The sequence below is a fragment of the Sitodiplosis mosellana genome, unplaced genomic scaffold (genome assembly GCF_009176505.1).
Source record: "Sitodiplosis mosellana isolate CC-2019 unplaced genomic scaffold, AAFC_SMos_1.0 Smas_scaffold_38, whole genome shotgun sequence".
NCBI lineage: Eukaryota > Metazoa > Arthropoda > Insecta > Diptera > Cecidomyiidae > Sitodiplosis > Sitodiplosis mosellana.
The window spans coordinates 469,333-490,523 of record NW_022595280.1 but is presented as its reverse complement, the minus strand read 5'-3'; the positions used below and the strand labels follow the sequence as shown (position 1 = coordinate 490,523).

General features: G+C 38.8%; 1 protein-coding gene across 3 annotated transcripts in view; it reads left to right on the top strand.

Moving 5' to 3' along the window:
- The window catches only part of LOC129569584 (uncharacterized), a 128,918-nt gene that overhangs the window by 77,492 nt on the left and 30,235 nt on the right, over window positions 1-21,191 (top strand). For 2 of the 3 annotated variants that reach the window (XM_055448574.1, XM_055448576.1), the window contains 8 exons: window positions 739-975; window positions 4,681-4,817; window positions 4,934-6,131; window positions 6,238-6,856; window positions 7,006-7,150; window positions 8,654-9,018; window positions 9,745-9,859; window positions 18,146-21,190. In XM_055448574.1, the coding sequence (XP_055304549.1) occupies window positions 739-975; window positions 4,681-4,817; window positions 4,934-6,131; window positions 6,238-6,856; window positions 7,006-7,150; window positions 8,654-9,018; window positions 9,745-9,859; window positions 18,146-21,190 (5,861 nt within the window). The remainder of the gene's footprint in view (window positions 1-738; window positions 976-4,680; window positions 4,818-4,933; window positions 6,132-6,237; window positions 6,857-7,005; window positions 7,151-8,653; window positions 9,019-9,744; window positions 9,860-18,145; window position 21,191) is intronic. The other variant, XM_055448577.1, reaches the window with a different exon arrangement.

Here is a 21,191-nt window from a genome sequence, read left to right as displayed (position 1 = left end):
CTAAGAATTTAAGTCTAAACGAAGCCATTCCGTTTTTGTCTGCTGATTCTTTTGTTCGCTTCGCCCAGCCAAACGCTCTTTATTTTCGATTAAAACGTATGATTAATTGACATGCGATGAGAGCATTTGATTTGGTTCGTCTCTAGACGGTTCCATTTCGACCTCGACTTTTTGAACTTTGTCACCAAATCGCAATCGATCTAAACCTAAGTAGGCATGGTGTAATGATAAATTAAATACCGTCTCCTTCATCTCTGTGTTATCTCGATGTGAATTTATGTGTAGCACCGAAATGCACCTAGACTGGCACACCGAATTCAATATACACGTTCATAGCATTTTTTTCTTATTTTTCTTATTTATCTAAAAAAAACACTTTTTTCCACTTTCAACTATATTTTCCGATCCTCTGATTATATCTTGCAATGTTCTTTATTTGGATGTCTATTTATATGTGTCTCAATGTTGTTATATCTCTGTGTCTATTTTTATTTTTTTTCATCTATTTGTTGATTTTATTTGGAAAGATAAAAATATTTTTCATTTGTTTCAACAATTCAACTTAAATTCTAATATTTCTTGAATATTTTCCATCTTTTCTCCTTCTCTTCTTTGGCAAATGCCTTTTTCATCTTTCTTTTTTGTTCCTGGCTACTACTTTTCTTTTCGTGTGAATTTCTTTTTCACACCTACACGCTTGGATTTAAATGGCCCAATTGGGATGGCGCACACATGAAGGGCATTGCGATCGGATTTGCAGTTGTTGCGTCGGAAAGGTGCGATTAAGGTTGGTGGTTCGTTAGATAGGCCAATTATCGATTCAAAATCTGCGTGTGCCCGCTGCTGCCTTGTCTTTGGGTACATTAATCGAGGAGCCGAGTGTAATTTGTGCCATTTACGTGTGTGCAGAGAGTGTCGAATCGACGTATCATTCTCCAAAAACGATTGGGTTTGCATCATTTGTTACAAAGAAATGTGAGTTTTACCAATGCCAACCACACGCACACGCACACACAGTTCACTCCCTATCTCTGTCTGGCTGGCTGTGTGTGTATAAACGTTTGCTTCTACGTGCATCTTTATTTCAATTTTATCTTGGTGTCGTAATTAGTCGTTGTTGATCCCCTTTTGTGTGCTTTTCAATCTCTGTTGAATAGTGCATACTGTTCTTTGTTCGGTTTTCTTTGGTTCTCGTTAGATAGAAAATCGGTGTTTTCCATCGGAGCAGACTCGTTATAGATCTCAGCTGGAAATGATGGGATTTTTTTTTGAATGAAAGTTATATGCTTTTTATTGAATTCGAAATAAATATGACCATGGAAACCGACTGCTATTTGCGAGCAGACTTTTAGAATGGTCGATTTCATTTTCGTTTTGCCCATCAAGACCGTCTAGTTAAAACTTTTCCGTCGAAAATTAAAAGAAAAAATCATTTGAAAAGAATCTCGTGAAGTTGAAAAAAAACTCTCGTGGATTTTCTTTGCATCAATATATTTGGATTGTCACATTAAACACAATCCCCGATAAGGCGAATCATAAAAAAGCAGGTTGGATGACCGTTCATCGTACAATTGACGTAATCAAGCGGATCGTTTTGCTAATGCAATGCGCATTTTAGATACGATAATTTACATTCACGATTTAGCGAATGCAATGAATGCTCTGGAATTGTTAAGCACTTTACATTAACCGAAATCGCTATTCGATAGTTAGATAGCACTTGGTTTAATCGAGTGTTCTGCTCATGATGATAACGAATAATCGATAACAATTACACACTTGCCAATGGAACCAATTTTAGATGTAATTTCAACATGTATCTCATGATAATGGTATTGCGGGATTCATGTAATTAAAATGGTGGAAGGTCATTTTCCAAAAATAGTTGCACATTCAATAACACTTGATACCATTGTTTGTAATGAACTTACGCTCATGAAAAATGGGATTGAAACGATAAGATTTATGGATGATTGTGTATTATTATTTTTACTTTTCTCCGGTTCCAGGTGGCTGTTATCAGAATTAAGCTTAGAGCTCTGCGTAATTAGTAATCATCGCGGCCGAAAACAGATTGAATTAGAATCCCATTATTGTCAAAATGTCATCCGAAGGCGTATCGCTGGGAAACCTTAATACATTTACACTTTCAGTGAAAGCAACACGCGTAATTAACACTAAAAGCGTGGATGAGATGATAAAGGTTTGGCAGATGACTAAAAGACGAAACGAGGCATTCTTAGTACTGGGCGAAGGTAGTAATGTGTTGTTTACCGAAGATTTTGTCGGCACTGTGATGATTAATGGGTTGAAAGGTGTGAAGATTAGAGAAGATGGTGATGCTTGGCGTTTGCATGTTGGCGCTGGTGAAAATTGGCATCAATTGGTCAAACAGACGTTAACTAGTCAAATGGGAGGTTTAGAAAATTTAGCATTAATCCCTGGCTGTGTTGGTGCAGCGCCAATCCAAAATATCGGAGCTTATGGCGTTGAATTCAGAGAGCGATGCGAATACGTCGATGTGCTTAATCTCAGCAATGGCATCGTTCAACGCATTCAAAATGCGGAATGTGAATTCGGATATCGTGATAGTATCTTCAAACGGGCTTACAAAACAGGCTATGTTGTAGTCGGTGTTGGACTTCGTTTAAAGAAACAATGGCAACCAGTTCTAAGCTACGGGGATTTATCCAAATATGATGCTAATACTGTAACACCTCGACAGGTGTTTGAATCCGTTTGTAATATGCGCCGTAGTAAATTGCCAGATCCAAAAACCATGGGTAATGCTGGCAGTTTCTTCAAAAATCCCGTCGTTAGCAAAGCGATAGCTGAATATTTGGTTCAGAAATACCCTAAAATGCCACAATACCCGCAAGCAAATGGAGATGTAAAATTGGCAGCCGGATGGTTGATTGATCGATGCAAATTGAAAGGTTTCCGCATCGGTGGTGCGGCAGTGCATCAAAATCAAGCACTTGTTTTGGTCAACCTTGGAAATGCGACGAGCAAGGACGTTGTGGCATTGGCGCGTCATGTATGTCAAAATGTAGCTCAAGAATTTAATATTTGGCTTGAGCCCGAAGTTCGTTTCATTGGTGCCCACGGCGAAATCAATCCAATGGACATAGCAGCATGACTGATACCAAATTGCATATACCATTGGGTGGCGGTTCGTTATTTTAGGTGAAGCGACCATCTTAATAATGCTCTTGTTTCCACATCGTTGAATATTAAAATGCAAATGGACATTTCATCTAAAGGATTCCATTTGTTCTGTATCTCTCATATTCTCTCTGTCTCTCCTTCGTTCTCTCTCCATGTCGAATGAAAACCTCTCGTCTGCAATTCACTTGTTACTGTCATATTTATCAACCCGACTTTTTCTTCTGCAGAGTCACTCAGTTCCAACTAGATGCAAAACAAAATAGTCTATATATTTGCATTTCCGTGATGAAGACATTTCACTGCCACATGAAATGTCTCTTCTATACATTCCATGAATTTTGTGATTGACTCATAAAAGGAGTATATGTACGTTCTTTTCATTTTCTTATCGTCGCTCCACATTTCCTCGGTTTATGGGCATTTTGTTGTCAGTGCGCCCTCATTTTCATAAGGAATATGCTTCATTTGAACATATGAAATGCTTTCTTCGCTTTTGTGTGTGTGTGTGTTTGTTTACTTTACGTCTGCAAATTGAAATTTCCGAGAAGTTCATTTTAAATATAACCATTCAAACGACCCTGAAAGAAAAACCTAGCTAACGACAATTTTATGTGCTTAATATTTGCTGCTGCTTGAATATGAAACATGGTTACAGTCATAAAGTAGTAAATTGAATGTATTGTTCATTATTTACGATACGCGCATATATTCACACACACACACAAGTAAAATCGAGAGCCATGAGAAGGGGCTCCACTGCGAGCTCATGGGAAAAGCAGTAAATATTCCAAAAAGATGCATTAAAACCAGAGTTTTACGGATCATAATGTTGTTGTGGGTGCGCACGAGCATACCACTCAATAAAAATTATTCGACATAAAAACCTTCCAAGAAATCTGATAACATTGCAACTGAGGGAAATATCAAATAAAATTTTCCTCTAGAATTAATGGTAAATTTCTGTTAACTCATAAATGGAACAATGTATGATGATTGGTGGAGCAAACCAAAGAACATTGCTTAATTTTTATCCCACATCCTACACGTTGCGCTGGTTGTTTCCGCCTTTTCCACACAAGAAAATGATTATTTGCATTTGGATTATGAATATAGATTTTGTGGTCGACGGGATATCAATAGGAACAACCTACTTTTATACATAATTTCATCTAAAATGAATCAATTCTGATTGTTTGTATTCGAATATGTAACAAGATATCATTTGCGTCATCCCTCTATTGCGTTCTGTTTTCAGCACGCGTTTGCCTACGACGATGCCGTCGCAGATACGCTGCACATTTTGTGCCACATTTTTACTATTTATAAACGACGGCGAATGGTTGAATGTGGCCTTTCATTGAATAATTCGAGAGACGATGTAGACATCCAAAATTAGGGTTGAATGTAGTTACCATTTGTAAAGCATTCCATTGAATTCCAATTGATGTGAATGGATTTAATTGAGATTTTGACAAAGTAATCATGTTTTTTCTGCTCTTTTCGTTCGTTTAGGGAATTGAAAGCGGCCAGCGGTGAGTGGATAAGTGATATCTCACGGGAAGTACAGCGTAGTGAATCACATTCAAATGAGTATTTATCGGCATCGGAAATAATTCGAAAAAGCATTAGACGGTCGTGGACTATTTCAAGTAAGCCAAAATTTCATATCATTTATCAGAGAGTCTCTCTGGCAGCGTGTTTCTCTCACATTGCTATAATACTGATCAAATCGATTTTCGTTTCAAATGACAACGAAAAAACATAGATTCGCATCAAGTATACAATAATCAATCGAATGTCAATCGAAATGGAGGTGTTGGAGAATCGCAACGTGCATTCATCTCGGCCCCAGTGAATTCATGCGATTCAAACGAATACAATTACACGACGAACAATCGAACGAATCATATCGTAAATCATTTACAATATCCGAACATGGACTATCAAAATAATGAGTACTATGAACGAACATCGCCACAGCGACGTGTGCTTCGGCAATCGACGTTGCCCACCAATTTACCGCATCCGGATCAATATCAATATCAAAATAATATGAATTTAATGCCACCTGTGTCACCGAATAATCAACAGATCAGCCCACAGTACAGTCCGTACAATACGGACACCGAGGACACAATGGATGCATCAAATCCGGATTTGCGATCGATTCGATATCCAATTCGACGACAATCAACATTACCAAGTCGGCCAGATCTGTACCAGCAACAACAGCAACAACAACAACAGGGTCAATATTATTTATCAACGTCTCCAAACCGTAACTATAGCCGATCACCCGAAAAGTCTGAAACGGAACAGCAGCATCGCTATCCGCCACCATTTGTACGACAATCAACATTCCCCTCAAACACATCCAATGAACAACAGCAACAGTTCGCAAATGTGACACATCGCCCTAAAATGCTGCCTTCGTCACCCAATCGCCTCAATTACAATCGATCACCGGAGCACGGCAGCGAACCCGATTTTCAGAAGCAACGGCATCTCGGTGTCGTTCGTCAAAATACACTTCCCAATCCAGATCAACATTTGAAATTGCTACCAACATCGCCGCCAAAACGTCAACTATCGCCACAGTATAAAAAGCGGTCACCAGAAATGATTCGACAAAGTACGCTCCCATGCAATCCAGACAATTCGCTCAACGTTCCACAGCAGGCGAAATTTCTTCCAATTTCACCGCGCATGAAGCAAAGCTTTTTATTTCCACAGTCAAAACAGAATCCGCGGCAATTTTTATCGCAACAAAATGTGCCCACCGTCACCGATGATCCATATTCGAGCACGGGCAGCGTGAGTTGTATACCACGCGAGCAACAAGTCAAAATGATGAAAGTACGAAGCCATAGCAACGAAGAATACAGTGCAAGTCGAGCATTAGCAGTTACAGAAGGCCGCCGTTTGTTGCCCGAAATCCCACGAAATCGATCTCGATCGCCAAGGTGAGAGAGTGTTTTTCAAAATAATTATTTCGCCCGGAAAATGTGTGACTTTCATCACGTTGACTAATGATTTTCTTACTTTTCTTTCTCTCTGTGTCGGTTTCAGTCGTTTGGTGCGTCAAGACAATGTCAAAGAGGACATACGAATAAATGACCAAAGGTCACCAAACAAGCGAACTTTTAACGAAGCCAAGCAAATTTTGTCCGAGTACGATGACATGAATCAAATGAATGCATACAACGAGGGGATGTACAATAGCGATAACACTTTTCTCGAGGCCGACGAAGATGACTCATTCGATATACAACAGCAGCAGCAGCAGCAGCAGCAGCAGCAACAACAACAACAACAACAACTACAATACCAACCGAATTATTACAGCTCAAGTGATCCGAAATTACAATACGATGACGATGAATTTGCCCATAATGCGATGAGGCATAATATGGAAAATTACATGGGTGAACCGCAATACAGTCCACCCGAAGAAAATTCGTGGTATGGACGCAAAGAACGGCCACATCGTCGGTGTTCACGTGAATTTGCTGATAATGAGGTAATGGTCCCGATGAATGAGGCCACCGGCGCCGTCGTCGTCGATGATCAACGTCGTCATAAGCCCGAAGCAATGCGTTCCATTTCGGAAGATACACCAACGCGTACAGCAAAACAAGCGGTAACTAGAAGAACACTATCCCACCCAGAAAAAGAATCACATTCACAGGTAGCAAGCACCATCTATTATTATCTATTAATCACATCTTGTAGTGCGTAGACACCTTTCGTGGAACTCATATCACGTGATTGGTTAATTGCTTCTTTTTCCTCTGTGTTTCTCCGTGTGTGTATATTTGTAATTGATTTTAATTACAGAGTCCGAAGCGAAATGATCAACCGAAAATACCTAGCCCAAAGCAGTTGACTGACGTCATGGAACGCTCGAAAAAGCCCACGAAAATCCCATCGCCACGTCGAAAAAATTATAAATCCATCGATATTCCGGATATATCACCTCCCGGTAAATAATCAATTCCATGAATCATGACTAAAGAGCAATAGAAAAAACGGAATGGTAGAACAACAGATACCGATACCAATTAACATCCATCGTATTCGCTACTGCGATTTTTTGAATGATTTTTCCACTTCACCGTTCGATGCATCAATATTTTTTGCGATTTTAAATTCGAATATATATTTTTTCCATGAAAGTTTTTCTCGTGAAAATGCGCTTAAAATAACGATTTACAACACTGATATTTTGATCGGGAACAGACCTTGAGCACAACAGTCATTTGACTGTTGAAGCTGTGCATCTGAAATTGGATTCGTTTAATAAGAGCGTGTTGCAGATGACAAGGCAACCGACCGCTATGTTCTGTATTATGTTTTTCGCAGAAAGCTTTTCAGTATGTTCGAAGAAAAAAATAGAGCGACAGCAACCACCGCCGACGTGACGGTAATGAAACTCAATTTGGTTTCAAAAGAACTTTTCACCATGAAAATTCAAAACCGTTGCACAAAAGGCGTCCGGTTTCAATGAGTTTCATGGAGCATCTGTCTGTGAGCGTGTGGAACTGTTGCTCTATATATGTTTGTGCCTTTGTCTTTCTTCTGCTCGCATTGAAAATGAAAATTTCAATGTTAACGAGACTATGCATTCCATCGAGTGTTTGCATTCAACGCGTCGTAATTGGTGCTGTGTGTATGTGTATGTCTCATTTTCGCTGGAAGCGTTCACAGGAAAGAAGTCGATAACAGAAAAAAATATACCCATGACAACAGCAACAACAAGTGTTTGCCAAGAATAAAATCTTCACGGTGTTGCTAACGGACTGCGATCCCCTACAATTTTATGCTTGCAGAATGTTGAAGCAAGAAAAAACCATCTCTATGAAAATAAAAAAAACTACAGGGAAAAAACGAACAACGAAAACGACAAGAGCTCAATGTTATGGCCAAACAATAATTACGAAATGCGCTCGCTCAGTAACATGTTTTTAGTGTGCAAAATCGTGTTGCAAACGTTTTCCCAACATCTCATTTAGATGCTAAAAATAGCACCAGCACAAGGATCACACGTCCTATTTTCGAAGTACGTTTCATTGTCGATTCGATTGTGTGTGTGTGTGTGCGCGTGCTTAACGGGCGCTGATGCTCACTCATGGGCTCCAACTATACAACCAAGCAATCGTATCACGCTGGAAACTACACTATGTGTGCGCACTATGCGCCCCATTTATATATCGAATTCAAATCCACCTGAATTATGAGTTTTATGTTCGAACCAAATTCATTTCTTTTTTTTTTGCACTACCTGCCGATCCGATATGTCTGTTATTGGTATCACTGAAATTAGGTTGTTAATTTCAAGCGGACGCAGCTCAATTCAATTGAATTTGTTGCGTCGTATTTCCGGCACAGTATCCGTTTCCATTACACCACATCGAATACGTTTTCTTCATTCTTAGTTGTGTTTACTTGAAATGTCCTTAACAGATTTGATTGATGTTTCGCACAGGTAACCATCATTTGCACATGCAAAAACGTGATTCGAAAAGTTTGGATAGTGGAGCGCTGTATCGACCGGATCTTGATGGAGATAGCAACGGAACCTCAAGCATGGAACGAATCGAGCGAATTGAACGAACAGATCGAAGCGATAGTAAAATTATGTTACCGACGCCACCAGTTCGAAAATCACCAGCAGCCCAGGTAGCGGCGTCTGCGACGTCGACGTCCACAGGTGGGGTACTAACGGCAAATCAAATAGAGGACCACAGTAGTAATACGAGCACCGATCGAAATAAAACCAACGCTGGCATTGGTCTGAGCGACAACAACAAAGATGAATCCGAGCAAAAGTCCAGCGATCCGACAGCCGAGGTATTAAAAATGAATAAAATACTAAAACCATCCACCCCTCCCCACATAAACACATAAATGACAATTGCGACAACAAAGTTGACTTTTTATCGATCCCTTTTATGTTGTTCATTCAATGATAATGCCGTTCCATTTCGTTTTATTCTATTCATTCGTTCGCAGTCTCTCTCCCACACTCTCGCTTCATTTTATTTTCGGGTTCGAATTATTTGTTTCTCATTTTGCCACAAATTATTCGAATGAAACGAAGAGTTCGACAAAGTTGTACCCCATAAAATATATTCCGTGTGAGACAGAGTAAAAGGTCTTGTTTTCAAATTTCTTTTTTGCCGTTGTTGTTCTTCTCTATGTGCATTTTTTTTCTTGTTCGACGTTAAAAGTAACTTTACGCATTAACTCAACAGAATTCACGTATAGTCTTCAATTTATAGTACATAAACTGTACTCGAACATCTGGCATAATACGCTTTTCACAAATACTCACTCTGCCAGCCCCTCTTCGTCTGCAAAATTTTTCCATCGACTTTATTTATCATTGTTCTGTGGACGGAGAATGGCGACGGTGGTAGGTGGATGTGATGATGCTACATACACATTCGGAACAAAGTCAAACTTGTTGAGTCTTTTGGCAGCTTTGAGTTTTTACTTTTCTCCTTTACCATTCATTGTGCTAATGCAATTGGATTCCATTCGTGTTTCGTTTTTTTTCTTCTTCTTTCTCAACAGCACAAAACTACATTGGGCGAAGCTGAAATACAAAGTGCTGTCGAAGCAGCTGCGGTTATATTCAAGAAAGTTGTTTTGCAACGACGTCAAGCTGCCAAAAAAGCCAACGAAGAAGGTAAGTTGATTTTTCGACTATTTATTTTCATTGTAAACATGTGGGAATGAGATGTAGAAGAAAAATAAGCAATGCAATCGAAGTGGAATAAAAAAAGAATAGAACCAAATGCGCAAATACAAAGTGTTTATAGCATTTACTTGATTGGGTCGACACCTAATACATAATTTGTTGATAAATTCTTCGTTACATTTGACTCAAATGTCAAAAACAATGTGGCAAAAAATGAAAGAAGCTTTTGTTTGAAACGATTCCAGCAAATAGAGAATTCCATGAACATGAAATATTCGGGTATAATGAGAGTATTCCAAGGAGGCTTGTAATTGAAGTGAATTCTCCGTGCAATGCATTCATGCATTCATACTGTTAAACTACATTCTAAAGTCGGCTTATCAAAGTAGACTATAAAATCAATAAATAATAATAATAATTCTCACCAGCGAGGATTTTTTGCTCTTGTTTGTTTCACGGTATCATTATCTTCGCATTTTGTAGTACATTGTAGCTTTCCCATTTTGCTTTCACCTTTGGTGGTACCGTGCCGTAAGCTGCAATTCACAACAATGTACGTATACATTTCTATTCCTGGGACATAAGAGAACGTATGTTTTTTTTCAGTTTTGAATATTTGAAAAGGAAAGTATGTTTTCGATCGATTTTGTCTGAGTAAAAGAGAAGTATGTTTGATGGCAACTAAAAATGGTTAAAAGAATTTATGTATTTTGAATGGTAGCGTTAGCGAAAAAAGAATGTATGTTTATAGTCAAGTAAATTTTGCAAAAAGAATGCATGTTGTTCTATCTATTCAGTTAATAATAAAGATAAGCATGTTCTCATACATTTATATTGTCAAAAAAGAAAGTATGTTGGCTAAAATAGTGTAAATAATCAAATTTATTCCGACCGCATGGAACAGGAATTCATAAACCTTAACACAGTCGGACAAGCGAATGACCAATATATTTGTTGTCACACACGACGGCATGAGTGCGTCGCAGTGAATGAATCGAGTGGAGTAACATGCGCACCCGATAAAACACGTATCTCCTGTCCACTTCATTCATAACCGCGGAATAAATTTAATTATCTATACTATTTTAGCCAACATACTTTCTTCTTTGACAATATAAATGTATGAGAACATGCTTCTCTTTATTATTAACTGAATAGATAGAACAACATGCATTCTTTTTGCAAAATTTACTTGACCATAAACATGCATTCTTTTTTCGCAAACGCTACCATTCAAAATACATACATTCTTTTAACCATTTTTAGTTGCCATCAAACATACTTCTCTTTATTGCTACGCAGTTGGACAAACTTGCGTTCTTTTACGTCTCACCAATAGATTTGATTAAGGGTTTTTTTCTCGTCTACTTGGCATCTGCAATTTGAGAATATTCTCGACATGTACTTCAGAGCTTAAATGGAAGCTTGTTGCACAAACGGTGTGTGTATTTCATCAAGTTTATCAAGCTCTTTCCAAGTTTATGCATAGTGTCGAACTTTTGTTCAAGCTCTACCATCTAAATGTACAGTAAAATAATTTACGGGCGCGACGTAAGATGGCGTTTTTTCTGGTCAAAAAAGTTGCAATATCCCTTTGGATGCGAGTGAAGAACAAAAGCAGTTAACCGGTGATTGTTTGATAACAAGTGTTCTTCGGGTGAATTATTTTGGTTTGTCGAGGTGTAACGTACGATAACGAAAATTATATTGTGTCTATTGTTACCGTGCACATTTCGAATACGTAACACGCTACATTCTCGACACACGAGCCAGAACCAGCGAGAGACGGATACACAGGGAGAGAGTGGGAGATTCTTTGCATTGATTTTACGGATTTTAGTGTTTATTATGTAATTAGATAAATGTCGGGTGATAACGACAAATTAACAACGTCATCATCTCAGCCGCTTTATTTGACTTAGTGCCCATGATTATCATCGGGCACATCATCAAATAACATCGCATTCACATTTTCATTGCGTAAATACAACACAGTGGCATCAAACAACACAATGCAGCGCAATCGACGTAGGGAACATACACAGTCCCCTTCCCCGAAAATTGAAGTTAAACTTTTCCATTAGATCCAACCTCACTATCACCGACTACACATCTAATGCGTTTGTATAACAGAAAATGCCTGTTCATTTCACCAAATACATGCGTCTGCTTTCTGAATATGACTTTATATGAGTTGCTTACAAACTACGCTTTTAAAGCTTGCTAGCAACAGTGTGTGCTGGATCCAAGCAAATGCGTTTTCATTATCCTTGGCATTTTCATTGAAATAATAATAATCAAATGATACGCTTGAAGCTGCTCTGCGGTTGCTATGCTATGCGAGAAAAAACTACAAAGTTGCTTAAAAACAAAAGAACCCAAAATGAAATTCCTTCATTTGATCAAAAATGCTTTTAACTCTTTAGTATTCAAAGGCAGTTTTTGCATGAACCCCGCATATTTCAAAAACAAAGCAACGAAACAACGTTGAAATTAATACAATCAAAACGTAATGCTATATTGAATCACTTGAAAAAATTTTGTATTCATGAAAGCTATGTATGGTATTTCACTTTTAATCTGTGTAGAATGAAGCACATATTATGTTTTTCAAGAGCCATTTCTCGCATGGTCATCTTCAAAGAGAGGCTCTCACTTTTGAATATCTTGTTCATTGTCTGTGTATATGTGTATGTGCTGTTACCACTATCCGTCGACAGTTTGTGATGGCACTTGGCCTCACATCCATTACCGACTGGAAAATGAAAGAAAGAAGCGACAAAAACAGAGAGACCAAGAAGCCACACAATACATACTAATCGCACAAAAAACTACATCCAAATAAAAACCGACGAGCGAAGAGAGGCGGAGAGAGGGAGAGAGTGAGAGACAAAACCACAATAAATATCTTGGGTGTACTTTTTGTAATGAATATTATTCCATTAGATGTTTATGTGCCGGAGTTGAACATTGCCATTTTTGTGTGTTTGTATTAACAATTACATTAAAGCTGTTGGCTCTCAGTCTCTGTCTCGCTCTTGCTCTTGTCTTGGATCGATCGGTTGTTGTTTGTCGTGGACTTTTCGGTTTGGAACAATGTGTGCACATTTTGCTTGTTGTTTAGGCAAACGTACGTGACTTCGATCCATACACTTAATAATATTTTGTGTGTCTGTGCTTGTCGAGTGCTTCATCATCATCATGTGCTGCAAAAATCAAGACCATGAAAGTGAGATACACATGGAGAGAGAGAGAGAATGGAAGACTAAAACATTATTGAGCATATTGTTCGCTGTTGATTCAATCCTGTATGTGTGTATAAGTTCTTTATCATCATCAGAGTTGGGCTTTAGCTCCGTGTGAGCTGTGCGCGGTTCGAGTATGCGACAATGTGGCTATGATAAATACCAGCTTAATACTGGAAACGTGAACTCACGCGCCAGAGTGTTCGTCGTTGTAATGAAGTCTCTTGAAGTCAGAGTCACACAAAGAACTATCGCAAGTTTGTTGGGCAAAATTGTTTGTTGGGCAACAATAGCGAGAGGCAACAATATATAAATATTTAAATCGCAAAGACGCGAAACAGATCCATTATTAGAAAACTATTATAGACTCGATGCTCTTTCGTACACGAGCGTTAGTCTGTTTGAGTGAGTGTAAAATTGGCTTTTGTGTGCACTTCACTTCGCTTAGTGCTTAGCAAAGTTCGCTATGCTATGCCAAAAACTTCTCGTTCCCTCTCTACACTATCTCTCGCTCTATGTGTATGTACGTACTATGCCATGGCCGTTTGTGTGTATGTTTCAGCGTGAGTTCATTCTAGTTTGTGCGCTTGTTTGGCTGCTAAGCCATTTCTAAAACAAACCAAGCACACCAAATTGTGTTTGTGCTGTTTGCGGTTCAAGTGTGATTTTAATGCAGAATTTTGTGAGTTTTCATTGAAAATCATCGCAAATTCAACTTTGCAAAACGGATGGTGGCACTTTAATCAGTTTGTGTGGCATTGATGACAGAACTTTATTTGGAATTCAGCTTAACCTCTTAGCGGTAAAATACATCTCTATACGTAGTGCATAACACTTCATTTATTCCCAATTTGCAATTTAATGGAGTGCTTTGAAATTGAATTTCTGCAAGGCAAACGGAAGAGAGAGAAAAAATTAAGGAAAAATAAAATATCGGAATTGTGTATAAAATATGGCATCTGTGCGATTTGATAATGATTTGTCGATCGAAATAAATGAGGAATTGCATTCGCTTGACTTTAGCATAACCAGGAAATATACGCGTTGATGTGAAACGGTCATTTATACGGCTCATAAATTCGACCCGCTTATTTATTATTCGATTTAATTTGCTCCAATGTCGAATCAAACACATAACTTTGTAAAATATTTCGAACTCAAACCATGAACAACAGTGATTATTGTGAGTTAAATCGCGTGTAAATTCGATCAACACAAAAATGCATGGCAAAAAATTTTATGAACACAAAGTGCTTCGCATATTAGCAGTGCAAAAACACAGCAGTTTCAATAACTGAACAATCGATTTTGATAGTTTTTGCTCCTTTTGTTTTCTATTGTTGGTGCTTTTTTCATCGAAAACATTCCACAAAACTATGCAAACCAATATAAATTGTGCAGCGAATAAATCTGTCAGATACAATTGCAATAAAAGTCATTTTTCCACCGTGAAATTTGTGTGTGTATGTGTGTGTGTGTGTGTGTGTGTGTGAGCAAAAATAGCATTTTACTTCGTTTAGCTAAACAAATTTCTGTCATTTTCTGACTGGCTATTGTCTATTGAAATGCTCCCAACGGTCTTCGTCGGATATGAAGTTCCGACACAATGCGCACACCGAATGATCAAGATGAATCTCGTTTAGGGATTTTTACGATGCATTTCACATAGTTTAAAAATCGATTTAGTGCCAACGCAGTGTACGTAAAATGCGGGCGTATGTGTTCCAATTCATATTTTAGTGTGTTTTTTTTTCCATCTCGAGTCGATCGAAGAAGAGAAAAAAAAACAAGAATTAGTAATGCGGTCGAGTGAAGCAATCGACGAATAACAAATATCCTCCTACGTTCTGTACAGTGTACATATTGAATTTATGTGCGTTATATTATAAAATAGTGTGTCAAATGGAGACAAAAACGAAAATCAGCAATTGTTGTAATGTATCTCCACCACATTAAGTCGTTTCCAAACAACTCACAAAATGTCTTTATTGTTTGTCTGATCGATTTACAGATCCAAAATAAGAGAGACGACCAGAAAATAAAATGTGTGCGACCCAAACGACAATTGCTGTCGACAAACTTGAATATTGTCCAAATTAGAGAGATTGAAAATGTCGCAATATTCAATAAGACCATTTTCAAAGAGTTTTTTTTTTCTTTCTGTTCATTCATTGTGGAGAGGTTTTTTCTTCACTTTAATTGAAGTGCTATGTTTATTGTTCGTCTTAATTTGATTTGGCTTCGTATACGAAACGTGATGCTGTGGCATAACCTAAAAGATTTTGATTAGACTAGTTTTCTCTCATTGACACATTCCCTATTCGAAATCCGATTTCATATTCGCTCTACTCTACTCTGCTCAGCTCTGTTGTTCACAACCCAATCCATTTGGTTCAAACTTGTTTTGACTACGGCGTTTTTTCCTCTCTTCACTGTAAAAATCATTCAACTCAGTTTTTTTCTTCAAAAGTAGGAATATATATAGTTGAAATTGTTATTTCGAATTGCTGACACTATGCGCAGAGTGCTGCGAATCTATCGAAATGTTTTATTCATAGCACACAGCAATCATAACATAAGTACCGAACAATTATGTATGAATCGAACGATGAAGGTAAAAAAAAAGAATCGTGACTATCGATTTGCCAATTGATTCATTTGCAAGAGAGCGACGAGCATCGGAGATAGAAAAAGAAACACAGAGAGAAAAAGAGTGAGTGAATAGAGCGATGGGCTTCCGCACAGTGGAAGATAGAAACGTGATTACAGTGCATTTAAATGATTATAAGCGTAGGAATGGAGATTGTCCATAATAATTAAGCCCATATTATAAAAGAACCCATCTAATTATCTCGTCTACCGGCAACCACACTCGCAACAGATCGTTTCAATGAAGCTTCAACCAGCCGCTTAAGACAAAGGCACATGCAATGAATCCAAAAAGTGCTAAATCAGAATGGCTCAGTTCATTTCTCACAAAGGTGAACTTTGATAAAGTAATGTTTTTGTATGGGTATACCTTCCTATCCGCTTGTCTGTGTGTGTTGAGGAAACGGCCTCTTTTGTCGTCATCAACTTTCCCTCTCCAATTGACTACGGCTCTGCGTCTGTGCCTGTGCTTGTCATGTTTGATTCAGCATAAATGCCTTGCATTTATCAGAATATGCTGTCAGATCTTGGATTCTTTAATTATATTTTGCACGTTGGTGACATTTCTCTGTCGTCTTTAATCAACAACCGTGACAATGATTTTTACTTTAGCGCTCATTTTACCATCGTCGTGTGCATTCTTTCATTAGCCCATTCAATGTGAAATCATAAGATCGCATTTAATTCAGAAAATCTTCCCGGAAATTATACACTTTTTTCTATATGTTCCATGCCTATGCAGACAGTCTCATCATGACTTTCTGCCTACGAGTTACGTTCAGTTTTATTCGGTTGATGTTATCATGTAATTAGTTTAAATACAGTGTTACAACTTTGTTTGTTCAGATTCTTAAACGTTTCAAGACCTGGACAACACACGCACCGACAGCATTTCCATGCAATTATAAGTCTAATTCCTGCAGGCATGCAAAGATATCGAAGGGGAGAGAATATGAGACAACCGACCGTTTCGGTCGGACGAGCAATTTATGTTTTTGGAGCTCATTGAAGCAACAACAGTGGCGACTTTCACAGTGAAAACTTCGAACAACAATTTCCACTTTTGTTTGTGCTGAAAATTAGATAAAGAACGCAATATGTGCTTACTTTTATGTAAACTGTACTGAACATTTTCGACGAATAAACTTGGGTTTAATCCCAATGAGTGCGAAAAGCCAAGAACAACAACAAAATCTAAAAGCGACAACAACAAATTGGATACAATTCCGACGCAAACGATGCTCCCATATCGATTAATTGGCCAATGTATGTCATCGATTCAATGAGCTAAACCGTTCGGTACCGAGCATAATTAATGAAAGATTAAGTTTATTAATTGCCTTAAATTGAGTAAGCCGATTAAAGAGCACAATATGCCACTGAAAAGTGTGAGCGTAAATTGTGTCTCGTACACGACCACAGAAAACGCACTGCATTCGTTTTTTGGGGTCATTTGAAGGAAAATTCGAGCTAAATTTATTTATGATAATAGCAAATGGAAAGCATTGTTACTACGTACACACCATTCACCTACATTGAAATAATTGGATTTCATCGCACATTTGATTATTTATTATTTGGCGCGAGTGTGTGTGTGTGAGAGAGAGAGAGAGAGTCGCCATCAACATCTCATTAGTTGATGTTTGACCTGCAAATTAATGAATTGTTCGCAATAATATTACAAAGTTCGGCGGTGATTTCTCATTTTAAGTCACATCGGCATAGATGACATTGTTGCATTAATTATGAGAACGAATGGAAGAGAGCGTGCGAGTGAGCGAGCAAGCGAAAATCAATCGATTAGAAGATTTTACGAAGCAGAACTCACAACATCACATCAATTACCCTCGAGACAGAATCATGTTTTTCTCTCTCTCTTCTGTTGTTTGGCCTGGCTCTTAAGCTATTGGCTATCCAAACAAATTTATTTCTCGTATTATTTGCACGTTCACAATTTTTGTTTTCTTCATACAGACGATTGGCTTTTCTTTATTTGTCACCACTCACACTCCCGTTCTCTCCCACTTTATTTGCCAAGCCACACTTCCATCGCCAGACACAAATTTTCATTATGCGCACTCGCTGCGCTGCTGTAGTTGACTTATAATTCATTTTCTGTTTGTTTTTGTGTTCATTTTTTTTCCTCTTGATTTTTTCTTTGCATTGCGTTTATTTGCACAGCGTGTAACAATTTTCTTCTTCTATTCTCTCACCAAGTTTGTTCATAATTCATTTTATGTTTGTCCGATTTATTATTGTCGTTTTTATTTGATTTGATTTGATTTGATTTTTTTATATTATTTGTTTTTCCATTCTTTTTTTTTCCATTTTATGTTCGTTGGATCATTTGGCTTTTGTTTTGGCGTGTGGGGTCACACAGGCGAACGTGCACGTAATGTGTCCTTGATGCAGGACGATGTATCCGATTATGAAGGCTGTACGACATTAAAAATGATTTGCCCGGAAAGTGATGATTATAAATTGGTGTTTATCAGCTCAGACTCGTCGAGTTTGGATGATTTGGAGGACAGTAGTTCAACGTGCTCGTCAACCAATCGACACAGTATTTCGCTAGACGATTGTGATTGGGATTATTTTGAACCAAGTGCAGCCACCACGACAAAGACAATTTTCCGTGATTGTGCAATTCAATCGCCATTCGTGTCGCCCAATTTGCAGAGGCGTCGAACAAATGTCGCCGACATACACACAACCGACGAAGAATTCTTGGCTCAGCATAGCTCATCGCCAACGAGCAGCGATGGATTTGTTGATATTCGTCGGAAATTATCACGATTCAAACGTACTTTCCGGCATTCGGTGAACAAAAGTTCTTCATCGTGTTCAGGATCTCGATGCGATTGTGGTCATCAACCTCAGTACGTGCCAATCCCAGTGCCAGTGCCGATCTTTGTTATTGGCGACGATGCAAATAGCTCAGATGTGCGCGCATTACAGAAGAAACAAGCCGCTGAATTGTTTCAACTGTGGAATACGGCCGCCCCTGATCTTTTGCTCGCCCATCAACAACAGCAACGAAACCACATCGAATCGCATAGAAATATTGCCAGCGATTTCTTGAAGAATTATGCTACTCAAGTGGAAATGAGCAACACAACACCAACACATACATTGCCAACTGGCAATTGCAGCAGCAGCAGCATTGCATATGCAGACGCATCGTCGCGTAACCAAGAAAATGACACACAACAAGACGAAACAACACTTGCAAGTGGCAACCAGTCGACTAGTAGCAGCAGCAGCAACGATTGCAATAAGCACACAAACACCAGCCACAATACATGTATATCGACGCATAACGATCGCACAGAACAAATGAACAGTCTCAGTACCGGACCAACTGTCGATCTAAGCATACCGACGATAAATGCACGCATCACCATCGATACCGACCAAAACTTGAATCATTTAAATGGTGAATTAAAGAGCCGACATCTTGTTGCGCTGAAAAATGATAGTAAAAATTTCATCGATGTGGCTGACGCAAACCCATTGAATTGTGCCATTTTCGATAATCGTTTCGATGAATTAAGTGAACTATCGCATGGAATTGTTAAAAGTGACGAACCACTGCGAAAATCGCATTTCAATCGGGGATTAGTGACGGCAGCGACAGCGGCGGCGGTGACAACGTTAAACAATCGCATCAAGGCCATCGATCAAGAGAAAAGTGCCGGCGAATCGATAAGTGCATTTAATTTAATTAGTGAATATTCCGCATCAAAACCCAAATCCAGTTCAAACCAAGCGTCCAGTGGAGTTCCGTCAACAAAAAGCAATAAATATCGAGATTTATCAAAATGCAGTGCATTGGCTAGAAAAGCGTCAGATCAATTTCTGCGTGACGATAGTGCAGGTGCAAGTGATATGGCTGGCTATTTACGGTCTGAAAGTATGTTTTCGTCGTCTTCGTGCGATTCATCAGCTTCATCATCGTCTTCGGATGGCAGCGATGCCGAAACCAATCGTTCAACATCACGAAGCAAATCAATCAAACGTAATTACGATGTATTGAATGGAAAAACGGTGAAAGGAAAAGAGGCACACAGCTCAATTTCCGTAAGTGGATCAAGTGATTGTGAAGATTTGCTATCGAATTCAACGCGTGAGCAACCGAGTTGTTCGTCGGCGCCGGAAGCATCCGACAGCGATGACAATTCAAGTTCCAAATTGATGGTGGCCGATCGGCGACCCAAATCAAAGGGCTTTTACAAAGTGTTTGTTGTGAATAAAAAAACTAGTTCATCCGACAGCGATTCGCAAAGCACCAATGTCAATAGCACAGATGATTCGAGTGATAATGACACCGACACTGAAAAAATTGTATTGAACTACATAAAGCCATTGCCAGAGAATGGCAGTGAGACGGTTAATTATAATTATATCGATGATACAACGACCGAAAGTTACGATGACATCGATCAAAACGATGAAATTGTACTGTGCTCTATCAAGCGGATCGATGACGATGACAACAGTATCGATCGCATTGTGCCGAAGTGTGAACAACCAAATACAATGGCTGAACCTGTGTTTTTGGGAAGCGAAACAAAGCAAAACGGTAACATTACGAGCGGCAGCAACAACACCAGTAGCGGCAACGGTGATGACGACGACCGAAGTTCTGAAGACGAGAACGAACAAACGGTGATTGAAAAAATGCCAATAGAAGAGAATTCATGTGAAACAGGCGAAAAGCACAAAGAAAATGCAATCGTGCATCAAAATGAACAAGTTGACCTTCATAATCAATCAACTGCGGCAGCAACAGCAGCAGCTGCAGCGGCAGCAGCCAATACGGATATCGTCGCCGGTGAGATACGTGTGAATATGGATGCCGATAGTGAACGCATTGCGGATACATTGCGAAGTCAAGCTCAACAAATGGTTCATGATTTATGTGAGTCCATTGAACAGAAATTGAATGATGAACATGTTCCATTCGATCAATTGTTATCGCAACAAACGGATGGTGAATCGGTCAAATGCAGGACGGTTGAATGGAATGCGAATGCTGAAGAACATTCCGAGAAAATGGAACAGATTCAACAACAGCAACAATTATTGTGTGTCCATAGACAAAACGATAGATCACACACACAAAATGAATCGGATGTTAAAAACTCCATGGCAACCATAAAAAGTTTAGAAACTGATCCAGTTTCCATGAATGGTTTTGTTTGCGAGCAAATGCAAAAACAAGATCAACACCAGCAACAGCAACCAGTGCATGGGATCCATGGTGTCGATGACATTTCAAGCACCAACAATAGGCTGAACGATATGAAAAGCGAACAAGAAATGGCATCGCATACAAAAACCGGAGCTATAACTCGAAATGCTGAAAGTACAAGCGAAATGCAGTCGACGACGGAATACGATGCCATGCACGATAAAATGCCAGG